The sequence below is a fragment of the Mesocricetus auratus genome, unplaced genomic scaffold, assembly GCF_017639785.1.
Source record: "Mesocricetus auratus isolate SY011 unplaced genomic scaffold, BCM_Maur_2.0 Super-Scaffold_4256, whole genome shotgun sequence".
Taxonomy (NCBI): domain Eukaryota; kingdom Metazoa; phylum Chordata; class Mammalia; order Rodentia; family Cricetidae; genus Mesocricetus; species Mesocricetus auratus.
This window is the reverse complement of record NW_024429182.1, coordinates 96,220,062-96,234,308: the sequence shown is the minus strand read 5'-3', so window position 1 is coordinate 96,234,308 and position 14,247 is coordinate 96,220,062. Positions and strand designations below refer to the sequence as shown.

Sequence of the window (14,247 nt, the reverse complement as noted above, 5' to 3'; positions counted from 1 at the left end):
TAAAAAGCTCCAGGTGCAGAGGTTAAAGTGTGTGACTAGGAAGATCAAGAAGTTCAGTTTTAGCCGGGCGTTGGTGGCGCATGCCTTTAATCCCAGCACTCGGGAGGCAGAGGCAGGCGGATCTCTGTGAGTTCGAGGCCAGCCTCGTCTACAGAGTGAGTTCCAGGACAGCCTCCAAAGCCACAAAGTCTCGAAAAACCAAAAAAAAAAAAGAAGAAGTTAAGTTTTGAGTCCCTGCCTTTCAAGTCTGCCAAGGACAAATGCCCTCATGAAACAAACCAGTCGTAAAAGGCCATTTCTGTATACCACAACTTGGTTTAATTGAGTAGCCATCCAGTCTTGACCTCATGTGTCCTAGGAAGTCCCCACCACATAGTGGGGTTCCCTCGACCCTGCCATGGCCTCAGGTCTCTATCCCTGGTTGGAGAGGTAGCCCCTAGGACTAGAACCAGAACCACACCATTGCTTCTTGGGGCCACCCAAAGCCCTCTCTTCATAGAAAGGTCATAAAAAGGTCATCAGTTCCCAAGGTTCCTAAGAGGCTTTCAGGGTCCAGCTCTCGAGAGCCGCAACTCCCCAGGGGCCAAGAGCATTGTCCTCCCTGATGGCAGAGCCAAGGCCTCTGTGGAGGATAACTCTGGCTGCCCTACTTCTGGAGAAAGAAGAGAGGAAGGTGAGGTTGGCAGCAGGGCAGGGGGAGCAGAACAGCTCACAGAGCAGGCTAGAGGGTGGCTTACCTGTTGAGGACACACAGCCATGCCTCTTCTCCCCTGCAACAGATAGCACAGTGAGGCCCTGATGTGACTCAATCCCAAACGTCTGTCTTCTCTTCCCCCTCAGTTCCTTTCAGCTTCTCCCTGAGGTAACCTTTCCACATTGCCTATCCATCCTTGCTCCTACCCGTCCCGTCACCACTCTCCAGTCTGTTCCTGCCTCCCAGGACTTGCCTGGCACGGTCCTGCCCTGTTAGCCCCGTCAAACAGGGCCTACTGAGGCCGGAGGCAGTTCCAGCCTCCTTCACTCCGTCCCTTGGTCTAATGGGTACCACAGAACGACTCTTTTGAGAAGACAGTCATTGAGAATGTCCACAGATTGTGAAACTCTCACAGGACCTGGCAGAACTTCAGCCTCACTAACCAAGCAGCTCTCCTGAAGGCTCGGGGGACTGGGTCAGGACATGCTGGTTCCTTTCACCCACCCTGCCATTCTCTGTCTCTCATGCATCGCTCACCCCCCAAATAGGCGCAGTTAAAGTGGCTGCAGGTCTGGTTAGAACTCCAGAGATTTACTATGCTCTGGGCTCCATCCTGGATGTACCCAGTGACCAAGAAGACTTCATGTGGGGGTATCAGCACCTCACGCTCCTCAGGGAAGACAGACAGAGCCTGGATAAGAGCCCCAAAACAAGTCCTTAGGTTGAAGAAAGTGGCATTACCAAACGCTCGAGCCACTGTTTCATCCAGAGAGCTGGAGGCAAACTGTCCTAATCGGACAAAGTCCCCCAGCCTCTTGGGTTCAAAGTGAAGGCTGCCCATGCCTCGGAACACCACCTCCCCATCTCCCCCACTGCAGCCCCCAGTGCCTCTCAGCATCTGCAGGGCCCGGGTCAGGTAGAAGTGGAGGGCCTTAAAAGGGAAGTGCCTCATGTAGAGCTCCCGGGAACGGCCCCCTGTCCGCACAGCCTGGTTCAGCTCCCAGTACAAGGTGTTGGATGAGTTGGTGTACACCATGATAGCTATTCCATGCTGGGCTCTGAAGCCAGGAGGTAGCGTAAGCATGTGACGCCTGTGTTCCCAGGCCTCTTGGGCTGCTTCCCAGGATTCCTGTAGCAGGGCGTGGCGTGCCATCTCCTCCTTTAGCAGCAGGCCTGCTTTCTCTTCCATCTCCTCGGAACAGCCCACGTAGGCATCATCGAAGGTGTCTGGAACCAGGCTCAGGGGCAGGATAGGAACAGCTTGGACCTGTGGGCATAAGGGAGGGAGATACCACAAAGGCAAGAGTGTAAGTTGAGAACACCGGCCAGGGGTCCTAGTGGCAGATCAGTTCAGAACCAGAGGTTTCCATTTCTATGTCCAAACATCTGATGCATGCAATTGGCAAGACCCCAAACAGGCACAAATAACACAGTCAGTGGAGTCAGACAGACACGAGTTTAGACACCACCTGCTAGCTGTGGGATCTCGAGCAAGTCTCAGGTCAGGGCTTTCCTGGACTTCACATTCTTCTATGAGTTAAGGGTACTTCCAGCCTCACAGGGTTATTGTGAGGAGAGCGTAAAGATCATTGCAGCACAACCTAAAGGACGTCGCCTCATCTTCCCAGAGACACGTCTGGTTGGTTCCTGGGCTTCCCTGGCTCTGACAGTCAGTCTGCGGGCAGTAGATTGCAGCCAGTGTCTGGTCCCTGCCCTGAGCCCCAGCCTCCTTATGCTTGTGGAAGTCCTGCAGCTCAGTGCACATCACTGTCAGCCCTGACATTCCTGCCTGCTCTCCTGCTTTAGAAGATGTTATTCTGAATTCAAGGTGGGGTGGGTGGGGGTTTATTGTCCCCAGCCTAAGCCCAATCCCAGAGTGTGATGGGGCAGGGGTGAAGCCTGGTTTTCAGGGTCTACAGCAGCACACTGGTATGCACAGGGATTTGCTTGTGCTTAGCCTGTGGTATGAGAAGCGGGAAGGAGAAAGTTGGACACAACCCTATGGAGGGGTAGCATGGAGGGAGAATCATATGGGGACTAGGGGTGCAGGGGCGTGGAGTTCTGGGAGAGAGATCGGGCACTTGGGCTACCTAACGGAACACAAGTTCCTGAGAAGAGGACTGGGAGAAGGGAAGAGACATCTAGGAGGGTTTCCTTCCTCCACCACCATCTCGGCGTCTAGTCCCAAGAGTTACCTTCCAGAGGGTGTGCAGGCCGAGGCAGCTGAGGACCATTAGCAGATCCTCCAGAATCATCCTTGGAGGAGTCCCAGAATGGTAGGAAACAGATGATGAGGCCAGAGGAAGAGGGGTGCTGGCTTGGATGAGCTCCAGGACCTTCCTCCTGTACCCAAAAGGTCCTTAGTCAGGAGTGAGGTGGGGCGGGGCCAACACAGGCTAAGGATGGGCAGGGCTTCGGATTTTACTGTCCCCATCTCAAACCCTCGTCTACAACTACCAGATGGCCCCACACTCGTGCTCTCCAGGACTTTCTTGCTGTTGTATAGGTGGGGCCGTTAAATGGCTCCGCCTGGAGAGGGGCGGGGCGAGGACGAGGACCCACCTGGAGGTTGGTGGAGGCCTAGAGCGGGCAGGGGCTCTGGTCCTTTGCGGCAGATTTGGTCTGAAGTGCGGGCAGGAGCTGCGCAGGTCTCGGACTGCTGAACAAAGTCCCCGCGGCTAACTATAGCCCCTGAACTGGTAACCCGACACCTATCTTCCGCAACAACAGACAGGGGCGTGGGAGCCGGACTGGCAGAGTCCTTGAGTGGTTGAGGGGCAAACCGCTCCTTCCCTTGGATGACAGGTTCTTTCGGTAAGATCTGAGCTAGGTCAAGGTTGGGAGGGACTTATGAGACTTGGCCTTTTCTCTGGTGGCCCTGGGACCGGGCCAGGGCCTGGACCACCAGGCCACGAAGCCCCTCCAGGGTCGCTGCTTATACATCCTGCTAGTTAAGTCACCAAATCTGTCTTATTTGCATACCATTTGCATAATATATACGTTGAGTCACGTGCACCAGCATCAAAGCCCCCCCCCCACTCCCTTCCCTACATTGTGTTCCTACCCTGTCTGCAGGGAAGGATAGAAGGGAGCGCTAGCTGCCTTCTGGACCTCTCTGGTTCAGGTGACCCCATGTTTGTAAACACAGCTCTGTCACACCTCCGTTGGTCTTGACTATAAATAGCCTAGTTCTGAGTTTCAGATGCCCAGTTGGAAGTAATGGGAGAAGGGGCCAGTTTATAGGGAGGTGGAGGACTCATGTCCTAAGCAACAGGGCTTAGAGATGCCACCTGCTGGGCGCAGGGGAAGCAGGGCTGTGAAACCTGCCAAGGGCCTCTCTGGCTCAGCTCATGAGTTTACCCATCACCACCCCTTCACCACCTCAGATTGCCAGCCAAATAAAGTTTCCTTCACCCGGAAGCCTCTGTTCTCCATTCCTTCTTAATGACGAGAGGAAAACAGACTGTGCCCATTTGGTGGGAAGGCTGGGTTGGATGTGGGAGAGCAGCAATCCCTTGCCTACCTACCCCATCCTCCCTCTGCGTGGGGACAGCCTCTGGCTTGGGGAGTCTCTTACACCCCAGCACCTGGAGCTCCTATAAGGCCCCAAGAAGTGGAGTTAAATCTGGTCGTGGGCTTGGGATCCTGAAGGGGCAGAGGGTCCTCCCAGGTCACACGGCCAGTCAGGGATCCAGCTAGAACCGAGGCTCCTTAGAACAGAGCAAAGCTTGACATGGTACATGCCTATACTCAGGGGGGAGGCAGAGGCAAAAGGACTGCTTCAAGTTCAAAGCCAGCCTGGACATTGTGAAAGAAAGCAATAATGATAATAAATAATAATAGCAAAAGATGAAATGTGATGCCTGGAGGTGGGGGTGCCTTTTCGGCTGACCAGAGTACAGTCTGGTGTGGAGGCTGCTGTTCTGTCTCCTCAGCACCCCCAGGGCATCTTCCTTCTGTGTTCAGCAGCTCTCATTGTCACGGGAAGAATGTTGGCCCAGGTCACATTGGGCAAAGGCTACTGTTCCTGAGCCTTGAGGAGATAGCTTGAAATAGACGGGGGAGTGTCACATTTCTGAGCAGCTGTGTGGGGAAGCAGGAGGGGTAGGGGACTGACAGTATAAAAGAGAAAGCTACCTCCCTGCCTGTCTGTCACAGGAAGACAAGCCCAGCTTTGCCCACCACGGAGAAAGCTAGGTAAGGGGCACCTTACCTCCCCGAGCAGGGAGCAGAGAAGGAACTTTTGATATAAAATTTAGGGTAATAGTAAAGTTTTAGGATGGAATGGTCGAGGACACCTAGGAAGGTTTGGGGAGTTTGAGACGAGACTTGGGGTCATATTCCCAGAAGGGACCAATGAGTGAGGGAGGAGAGGGAAACAAGATCGTGGGTCACAGGATGAAGAGAAGTGTCACTCCTCCACTGTGGAAAGGGATTTCCAAGATGGATTCAGCTCTCTCACGCCAGAGACTAAGTTAAAGGCCAGTCTGGGCTACCTAACAAGATCTCGTCACAAAAAAAAAAAAAAAGAAAAAAGAAAAAGAAAAAAATGGGGAGGGGGAATTCCCAGTGTCCCAGAACAATCCCTGCTGAGCTTCCCCCTGCCCAACACTGGTCACCAAGGACAGCTATCTACTTACTCTGAGGTGCTCTGTCTTGTTAGCAATGCTCAGAAAGCTCCTTGGGCTTGTTTACCAGAGACTTGGGGGTCTTTCAACACAGAATAGAAACAGGATGGAGCTGGCTACAGAGACAAGGGTGTATGGTGGCCACAGACGAGCTTTAGCGAGGCTTCGGTTCTCGAATGGAAGGGAGCCAACACCGACAGATAGGGTGCTGCTGTCCTTACACGGGAAGAGGCAGGCTTCCACTGATTTTCCAGGGTGACTGACTGGGGTCATATGTCTTGCCTAAAGGACATGGAGAGAGGGCTCAGTAGCTGAAACTGTGGGACCTGAGGCTCCGGGGAAGCTGCTGTGTAGCCCCTGAGAGTGGAAGACAGAAACCCTGCCCAAAGAGGTGATGGACACATCTGCATTCAGGGTGACAGAACCTGACCCAAAAGGGAAGACGGATGCCAGTCTTTCCACACCAGTCCACTCACCCATCCGGCACCCGCCGGTCCTGTTTATGTAGATTTTTCCTCCTTAGCAAGACTTGCAGCAAGCAGTCTGGTGACCAGCTGGTCCTGGGTTGAGCCAAGGGGTCATATAATGGGCTATTGCTGGTTCCTGCAGAGCCAGGGGTTGGGGGGGATAGTCACACAAAGTGATGTGGAGCCCAGAGGATTCTGGGGACTTTCTGAAAGAGGGGAGCCCTGAGCCAAGCCTGGAAAAGTGGTGGCCAGAGGATAGCTGAGGGTAGGGGGAACAGCATCATCTCCTCGGAACTTTGCTCCTTTTGGCTCCTGTGCTGTAGGAGCCAAGAAGGGACTAAAACGTTCCTAGGGGCAAGGTCACTGAGCAGATCAAAAACCAGAATAAGGTTGGGCTATCCTGAAGGTGTAGAGAGATGCTTTGCTTCATTTTGCTGCTTTGGTTTGAGACAGGGACTTGTGTCTTCCAGTCTGTCCTGGAACGCACTGTGTGGCCCTGAATCCCTGATCCTCCCTGTCCACCTCCCCAGAACTGGGATTCCAGGCATGTGCTATCATGCTTGACTGCTAGGAGGTGCTGGAAATCAAATACAGGGCCTTGTCTCCTTATTTTATTTTTTTATTTAAAAAATGGCTGGGCAGGGGTGGCAGAGGCAGGTGGATCTCTGTGATTCTAAGGTCAGCCTGGCCTACAGAGTGAGTTAGTTCCAGCACACCCAGGGCTCCACAGTGAAACCCTGTCTTGAAAAACAAAACAACAAAAAAGATATATTACCATCTCTCATATTTCTTCTAGTTAGTTTAGGCACAGAAGATTTTTTTAATATTTTATTTTTAATTATGTGTGTATTTGTGTGTCTGTATGTGGGTATGTGTACCTGAGAGCAGGTACCCACCAAAGTCCAGAAGTATCAGATCTTCCTACAGGCAGAGTTCCAAACAGTCATGAGCCATTTCAGTGTGGGTGCTGGGAGTTGAACTCATGCCCTCTGCAAGAGCAGTCTATCCTTTTAACCACTGAGCTCTTTCCCCACTCCCACACAGAGGTTTTTAAGCAGGTAAAGGTGTAAATAGGGCCGTGATTTGGAGACGTTGTTCTCCCTGCTCCATGTAGAATGTACTAGCAAGGCTGACGGGAGATAGGAAGATCTTGTAAAGAGGAGACAGACAAAATTAAGCAGAGCAGAGATGTGGGCCTCGACAAGGAAGGGAAGGAGAATCCAGGAGGCCACTTGGGCCTAACATGAGCTGGCAATTGCGGTCATGTGTGATGAAAGATTAAATGGATGGATACCCATGTGACCATCTTGAGCGACTGGGTGCTAATGGAGATAGGGCACCACCCGAGTGTCTTCTGCTGGCACGCTCACAGGAGCTATCCCAAGATGGATTAAGCCTAAAGGGTGATATCAAAGGGTTGCAGGGTTCTCACTGAGCCCAAGGACCGGAAGCAAAGAATCTCATGAAAGCCCAGAGCCTGGATCTTTCTAAGTCTAGGGTCACTGCTCAGCTTCTCTTGGTTTCTCCAACCAATCCTCTCGGGGATCTCATCTCTGCCTGACTTCAACAGTAATGATGCAAATTACTCTTCTGGGTCACTTTCTTTTGTTTTGCTTTGTTTTTTGACTTTGAGATCAGGTCTCATGAAGTCCCAGGCCCACCATCTCCCTGCCTTGGCCTCCCCAGTGCTGGCATTACAGGTTGCATAATCATGTCTCCCCTTTCTCTTAAGCACATCTGCTTCTGTTTCCTGAAGGAAAACCTTCAGAGTGGGGACGGCAACACAGGTGCACACTGGTCTCCAGACCAATCGAATGAAAACTTAAAGAGCTGTCGGTAGGCCAGGCATGGGGGCACACCTGTAACCTCCGCACTCAGGAGGTGGAGGCTAGCGGATCAGAAGTTCAAGGCCATGTCAGTTACTCAGTACTGAGGCCAGGCTAGGTTATAGGAGACCTTCTCTCGGAAAAACAAACAAACAAAAAATTCAAACCAGAACAAAATAATCTAGCAAGACAACAATAGCATTGGCCAAGACATGTCCCGCTAGCGGTGGGAGGGCGAACCGACTTCTTTCTGAATCATAGTTGGGCAGAGCCTATTAATATAAAGAACAGCCCACCCCTGTGTGGTGGTGCACACCTGTAATCCCAGCACTCAAAGCTGAAGATCATTTGGAACTGCAGTTACACAGAGTGCCAGCCTGGGACACAGCGTGAGCTTAAGGTTGGCCTGGACTACACGGTCAGATCCTGCTGCAAAGCAAACCAAACGTTATGAAAAAAATCTGCACGGCCATTCAATGGTTTAATTATACCATGAAACATACCATGTGGTCACTATAATGAACAAGTTAGATATGAGCGTGCTTACTTGGAAGCCCCTGAGATGTACGTATGTATATATACATATATACATATATATATGCATTTTTTCTTTGGGAAAAAAGGACAATAAACCCAAGACCTTGCATATAGAACATTGTGCGCACGTGTGCTTAATCTATTATTCTGAGGCTCAATGGGAGAGTGCTTGTGTAGCATACACAAGGCTTTGACCTCCCCCTTGCAAAGAAACAGTTAATTATGCTGTGCAGATGTTTCTGAGAAAGGCACTGAAAGACACATTATCACTGGCCACTTCCTCCCACGGGCAGGAGTGTGTAAGACTGGAATGGGTGAACAGAGAGAAGGGAGAAAGAGGATGTTATCATTCATACACTCATCTTCTTACAAATGGCATTACTTTGTCATAAAATGTACCTGACTTACTCTGTGGTAAAATAAGCAAGTAGCTTATATCCATTAGGCCTGCATTTAGGAGGTGGAAGCAGGAGGGTCAAAGATTAAAGGTCATCTTTGGTTCAGTAGCCAGTTCCAGGATAGCATGGGTGTATGAAACCCTGTTTCAAACACACACACACACACAGAGAGAGAGAGAGAGAGAGAGAGAGAGAGAGAGAGAGAGAGAGAGAGAGAGAGAGAGAGAGAGAGAGAGAGAGAGAGAAGGGACAGCATGCATGGCAGCTACAGCACTGGTTTTGAGATGAATGTTTCTGTGGTCAGTGTGATCACCCTCAGGGTGTCAGAGGCTGTGGGACTCCCCCGTCCCTTGGTCCAAAAGACACTAGGTGTCAGGTAAAGTTTACTAAAGGGTACAGATTAACGTCCCAATTTTCCAGATGAGGGAAAAGCAACAGCAGCTTGCCCAGGGTCACTTCCAACATGAAGATTCCAGTCATGATGTTTCTCCTACTGGTGTCTGTGGGCCTCAGGGATGGACTTCAGGTATGGTTATCCTCCAGCAGCAGTCTGAGACACGGGACTGCTGGCTTCTCTCAATCCCGGGAGGAGGAGCAGAGGGAAGGACGTCCAGTGCTCCCTGGGAACCCGCCTGTCCCTTCTAGGGGGTCTCCTGAAAGCCTAGTCTTGAGGAGCTTTCAGCTGGTGGCTCCCAATACCCCTCCTCCGGGTATTTGGGGTCCTCTCTGCCTTTCTCAGCAGACAGGCTCTTTCTCAGAGCAGGGGAAGCTGCATGACTGGGTTCCCATTTTCCTATGGACCTCACATCTTTGATACTCCCTTACCCTCTACCCTCAGGTTCAAAGTCACTCCATCACACAACTAGACATCTTTTCTCAAGAAATACCCTTGGACATGGCCCCAGCGTCCTTTGATGACCAGTATGCTGGCTGTGCAGCAGACATGACAGCGGCTCTGCCAGGTCTCAACCACTCAGAGTTCCAGGCCAACAAAGTGTACGCGGATGGATGGGCTCAGGCCAACAGCCAATGGCAGCAGCGCAAGGTTCCGCGGTCAGGGGGGGCCCTCAGCCCAACCCCCTTGCCCCCCTTGCCCTCCTTGCCCCCCTTGCCCCTACCACCCCCGGGCTTCCGGGATGAGCACGGGGTGGCACTCCTGGCCTACACGGCTAGCAGTTCCCTGTACAGGAAATTCAACGCGGCAGTGCGCGAGGCGGGTCGCTCTCGGGCCCACTACCTCCACCACTTCTCCTTCAAGACCCTCCACTTCCTGCTCACCGAGGCCCTGCAGCTGCTCGGGAGCCACCGATCTCGCGGGTGCCGGCAGGTGTACAGGGGGGTGAATGGCCTGCGCTTCCGGCCAGCGGGGCCCGGCGCTACCGTTAGGCTGGGGGGCTTTGCTTCCGCGTCCCTCAAGTACGTTGCCGCCCAGCAATTTGGCACTGACACCTTCTTTGGTATCTGGACTTGCCTCGGGGCCCCGATCAGGGGTTACTCCGTTTTTCCTGCAGAGGAAGAGGTGCTGATCCCCCCTTTTGAGACTTTCCAGGTGATCAATGCCAGCCGACCTGCCCAAGGTCCGGCACGCATCTATCTGCGCGCTCTGGGCAAACGCAGCACATACAATTGCGAATACATCAAAGGTGAGGAGCAAGCAAGGCCAGTCCTCCAAAAAGATGGGCTTCCAGTATTTGCCACGAGCTTTGGCAAATCCAAACCCTAACCCCCACCCCAGCCAAAGAATTCATACGTAAATGATAAAAGACTCAAGCATAGCACGTGGGGCTCACATCAGTGATACCAGCGCTCAGCAGGTTGAGGCTGCATGTGATTCCCAGGCAATAAGGTGATGGGAATTAGGAGGCGTTGGGGAGACAGACACATAGGAATGAAGGAGAGGCCTTTGGCACATTTGGCACATTTGGACCAGGCTGTTGTCCCAGCTGGAAGCGGGAAAGGAATTAATTTCTAGTCATAGTATTGACACCAAGACATTTGCTGGCAGAGCTAAGTAAAAGGGGGACATTAGATGGCTCGGGCGGCAAAGGAGTTTTGCTGTGCAAGCCCTACTTCTTCATTTCAGTCCCCAAAGAGGGAGGGAGAGAGCTGACTCCACAGGGCCGTCTCTGACCTCCACATACCCCGGAAGCACCCTCCCCTTAGCTCTCACACACTAGTAGTAGATAGAATGAGGGTTAAGAAAAGTAACTGAGTAAAACTCCCAGCCTTGAGAGCTGTAATTTTACCAGACGGAATGGGAATTTTATGCAGGAGCCTATGCTGGGCAGGAATGGGAGGGAGATAGCAGGTGGGTATTGTGCCTCTAAGTTCCGGTCTACCTGTGCCAGCCAACTTGTGGCAGGAGCATGCCAGCTGTTCCTCCTCCATCCAAGCCAGAGGGGGAACAACAGGGAAGCCTTTCTTAGCCGTGTGTGTGTGTGTGTGTGTGTGTGTGTGTGTGTGTGTGTGTGTGTGTGTGTGTGTGTGTGTTGTGGACTGACTAGTGCTCCTAGCTGAGCGAGACCTAACTTTCATAGTTAAGAGGCGGACAGTTAGCCCACACAATGACCATGGCTGAAATGGGAGGAGGTCCATTGTGGCCCAATTCCCACTTCAAATGGCTGTGAGCCAGGAGGGAGGCAGGCCAAGAACACAAACCAGCGCCTCCCTGTCTGGGACAGGGCACAGGAAAATGAGCTGGGCGTGTGCTAAGGAGGCAGTCACAGGACAGAGAGCAGGAGCGGGCCAGAAAGAGATCCTGGCTTACACGGCTGCTTCCCTTCTGTCCTCAGGGCTCAGGTCAAGCGAATGTGATCTAGGGAGGTCCTCCCTAGGAGTGCAGAGTTACAGAGGGTCAAGGTTTCATCATCAGAGCGCTCAGGGTCCTGGCCAATCAGAGAGCTACTAAAGCATTGATTATCCTTCCTTCCTTCCTTCCTTCCTTCCTTCCTTCCTTCCTTCCTTCCTTCCTTCCTTCCTTCCTTCCTTCCTTCCTTCCTTCCTTCCTTCCCTTCCTACAGAAAAGAGGTGCAGATCGGGGCCCTGCAAGTTGGATAGCTCAGGTAAGCGATGGAGCTGTTTGATCAGTCTGTCCCGGGGCTGGACCCTCACTAACTTCCCTCTTACTCTTATAAACCCACCTCTTTACCTAAGAAGGGAGTCCCTAAGGAGTGAAATGTGTAGGTGGCTCTGCAGCAGCCCCTGCGCCTCTCAGAGGAGGGCCACTGCCAAGCCCTGTTTCAGGCTGCTGCACTAGGAGACTAGGGGAGAGACGGCTCCCCGAAATGTTCTGCCTTGGGCAGACACCAAACTTGGTGTCCCTGTTACTGTCTGCAGGGCTCCTTCAGATGTACTTTTCAAGGACTGTACTCTTGTATGGGCTCTGACTTAACTATGCTTTGCCTCTGCCTCAGTTTCCTAGTTTGTAATAAGCAAGACACCTGTATTTCTTTCAGTTGTGAGTCCTCTCGTACACCTGATGTGCCAATGCCTGCCTGGGCCACCACTTATTTAGGTGGGAATAGGCCACTTCCAAAGGAGAATTACCTGCACCACCCCCACCCCCATCTCCCAGCTACACTTCCTACTCTATCACCAGGACTCCCTCCGTCGAGGGTCTGTAGCCAGTGGGCAGGAAAGATACTCAGTTCCTTCCATTTTCCCTGACATAACAGTACTAGGAGTTCCAGGCTCTTCACACCATGAATCCTCAGCACAGTTCAATGACACTGGTACAGTTTATTATTATTTGTTTTCCAGAATGGGTTTCTCTGTGCTGCCCTGGTTGGTCTGGAACTCATTCTGTAGATCGGGCTAACCTGGAACTCACAGAGATCCACCTGCCCTAGCCTCCCGAGTGCTGGGATTAAAGGTGTGTGTTGCCGGGCGTTGGTGGGTTCGAGGCCAGCCTGGTCTACAAAGCGAGTTCCAGGACAGCCTCCAAAACAATACAGAGAAATCCTGTCTCAAAAAAAAAAAAAAAAAAAAGTGTGTGTCACCTTACTCAGCGTCAGCCACATTTACAGAGGACAGAAAGCCGTCCTTCCCCACATGGCTAGTGAGGAATCATGTCTATAGCCTGGCTGCAGAGCTGGACTGTGAACTGCCCACCCTGACAGTCCCTACCCTCTGCCACACAGCAGTTTACCAGTGATCCTGGAATGCTGTTCCCATGTAGAAAAGTGAGACCAGGAACACAGTGCAATGACTTGGCCAAGGTGGAAGAGTGACCAGAGCCCGGGTCTCCAACTTCAAACCAGACCTTCTGTTTTGTTTTTGAGACAGGGGAGTTTACTGTGTTGTCCAGGTTGTCCTAGAAATCATGTGCGGTCCAGGCTGGCCTTAAGTGGGCCATTCTCTTGCCTTAGCTTCCTGAGTGCTAGGATGCTGGCCAAGCAGACCACTGTATCCCGAGTGGGCCTCTACAATCAGCTGGTGCATCATTTGAGACATGGAAAGTTAAGACGCTTTGCCTCCACATTCCCGCTCATCACTCCTCCGCCCAGGGCGTGGATGGAGGGGCCAGGTTCAACATCACTAGATCTCAGCTCTCTGCCCTCGAGGCTCATCCACAGGGCAGTGTGGCATCTCCTTTGTGTCAGCAGGTGGCAGCGGTTAGAGCTGATGGGTCTCTGGATGGGGGACTGTGACCCTCACTGGTCTCTTACCCTCTTGTTTCAGCTCACTGTGCCAATCTCTGCATTTCATCTCCATGTCCTCACACTGCTCCTAAATCTTTTCCTCCCGTAGCCCCGGGGCCCGTCTCTGCCTCCTGTTCTCTAATGCTGCTGCTCTGGCTCCTTGTGCTGAGGGCCCTTCCAGAGAATCCAGGCCTCCTGTGACCTACCAGATGTTGAACCGGCCCTACCTGAGGAATGTTGGTCACCTGTGCGCTTTAAGTATAGCAGGATCCTGGTGAATCAGTCTATCTGCAGGGACTTCTGGGACCTTCTATGGCAATGACCTTCCAGACTTGGTGACGGTGGAGACACAGAAGAGAATTTGGAGACTGAATCTGGTTTAGAGCTGTAGGAGTGGGACTTACTGGAGGTCAGAGGATTCTAGGACAGGCAGAGACTTACTTGGAGCCAGAAGACGTCAACTCATTGTGGGTGATGATGCAGGAGAGCACTTGGCCATGTAGGGATATGCTGGGGTCACTTAATTTTTCCTATGGCTACCTGGAAAGTTTTGCCACCTGGCTAGGTTAGAGTACCTATTGGTCCCTGAGCATTTCCTAGGTCAAACTGAGCTTCTTATGGGTAAGGAATGGGAAGAAGGCACAAAGAAATTGCCAGAAGCTGTGTGACAGTAAGAAAGCAACCGATCATATCAGTGGTGATTCCTGCACCCCCCCTACCTGGGCCACTCTTGAGCTCTGTATATGTCAGTGTGTGAGATAGGGTGGCTGTGTCTCACTGTAAGGATGGACAGCAGGGAAAATGACGGAGAAAGTATTAGACCCTCTCTCAGGGTCCTGTGAAATCTCAGAAAGGTCATTTCTGGGCTGGTGAGTAAGGGTGCTCGTCACCAAACCTGATAACTTGAGTTTGGTCCCTGGATCTCACATGGCAGAGGGAGAGAACCGACGACCCACATTGTTCTCCGACCTCCACAAATGCACTCTGGTGCATGAGCATGTGCACGCACACATACACAATTGTGATTTTTAAAAAAGATACAACTCTTGCATTGATC

The 14,247-nt window shown here is 52.1% G+C and overlaps 2 protein-coding genes across 4 annotated transcripts; one reads left to right on the top strand and one right to left on the bottom strand.

Moving 5' to 3' along the window:
- Positions 1-295: 295 nt before the first annotated feature.
- Positions 296-3,662, bottom strand: Art5 (ADP-ribosyltransferase 5). Its single transcript, XM_013116287.3, has 5 exons — positions 3,257-3,662; positions 2,890-3,037; positions 1,232-1,961; positions 738-770; positions 296-652 (listed from the first exon to the last, which is right to left on the bottom strand). Exons 2-5 carry the CDS (start codon positions 2,947-2,949, stop codon positions 546-548), a joined length of 930 nt encoding a protein of 309 aa, XP_012971741.1. The 5' UTR covers positions 2,950-3,037; positions 3,257-3,662; the 3' UTR covers positions 296-545.
- A 1,163-nt stretch (positions 3,663-4,825) lies between these two features.
- On the top strand, positions 4,826-14,245 carry Art1 (ADP-ribosyltransferase 1). 3 transcript variants are annotated; one of them, XM_021229538.2, is made up of 6 exons: positions 4,846-4,891; positions 5,611-5,713; positions 8,971-9,076; positions 9,389-10,193; positions 11,571-11,612; positions 13,300-14,245. In XM_021229538.2, exons 3-6 carry the CDS (start codon positions 9,014-9,016, stop codon positions 13,389-13,391), a joined length of 1,002 nt encoding a protein of 333 aa, XP_021085197.1. In that variant the 5' UTR covers positions 4,846-4,891; positions 5,611-5,713; positions 8,971-9,013; the 3' UTR covers positions 13,392-14,245. The 3 variants fall into 3 exon arrangements, with proteins under 3 accessions (XP_040613459.1, XP_021085197.1, XP_040613451.1); XM_040757517.1 differs by having other exon boundaries at positions 13,231-14,245; XM_040757525.1 differs by lacking the exon at positions 5,611-5,713 and having other exon boundaries at positions 4,826-4,891; positions 13,231-14,245.
- The last annotated feature ends 2 nt before the right edge of the window (positions 14,246-14,247 follow it).

What these genes read in the sequence shown, in the direction of transcription:
- Art5 (XM_013116287.3), bottom strand. Translation starts at nt 2,949, where the DNA reads ATGATTCTGGAGGATCTGCTAATGGTCCTCAGCTGCCTCGGCCTGCAC. An exon ending in TAACTGCGCCTATTTGGGGG is followed by an intron (nt 771 to 1,231) that starts GTGAGCGATGCA and finishes TATCTGTTGCAG; the next exon opens with GGGAGAAGAGGCATGGCTGT. An exon ending in TGGCTGTGTGTCCTCAACAG is followed by an intron (nt 653 to 737) that starts GTAAGCCACCCT and finishes TTCTTTCTCCAG; the next exon opens with AAGTAGGGCAGCCAGAGTTA.
- Art1 (XM_040757525.1), top strand. Translation starts at nt 9,014, where the DNA reads ATGAAGATTCCAGTCATGATGTTTCTCCTACTGGTGTCTGTGGGCCTC. An exon ending in CAATTGCGAATACATCAAAG is followed by an intron (nt 10,194 to 11,570) that starts GTGAGGAGCAAG and finishes CCCTTCCTACAG; the next exon opens with AAAAGAGGTGCAGATCGGGG. An exon ending in CTGCAAGTTGGATAGCTCAG is followed by an intron (nt 11,613 to 13,230) that starts GTAAGCGATGGA and finishes CTCTTGTTTCAG; the next exon opens with CTCACTGTGCCAATCTCTGC.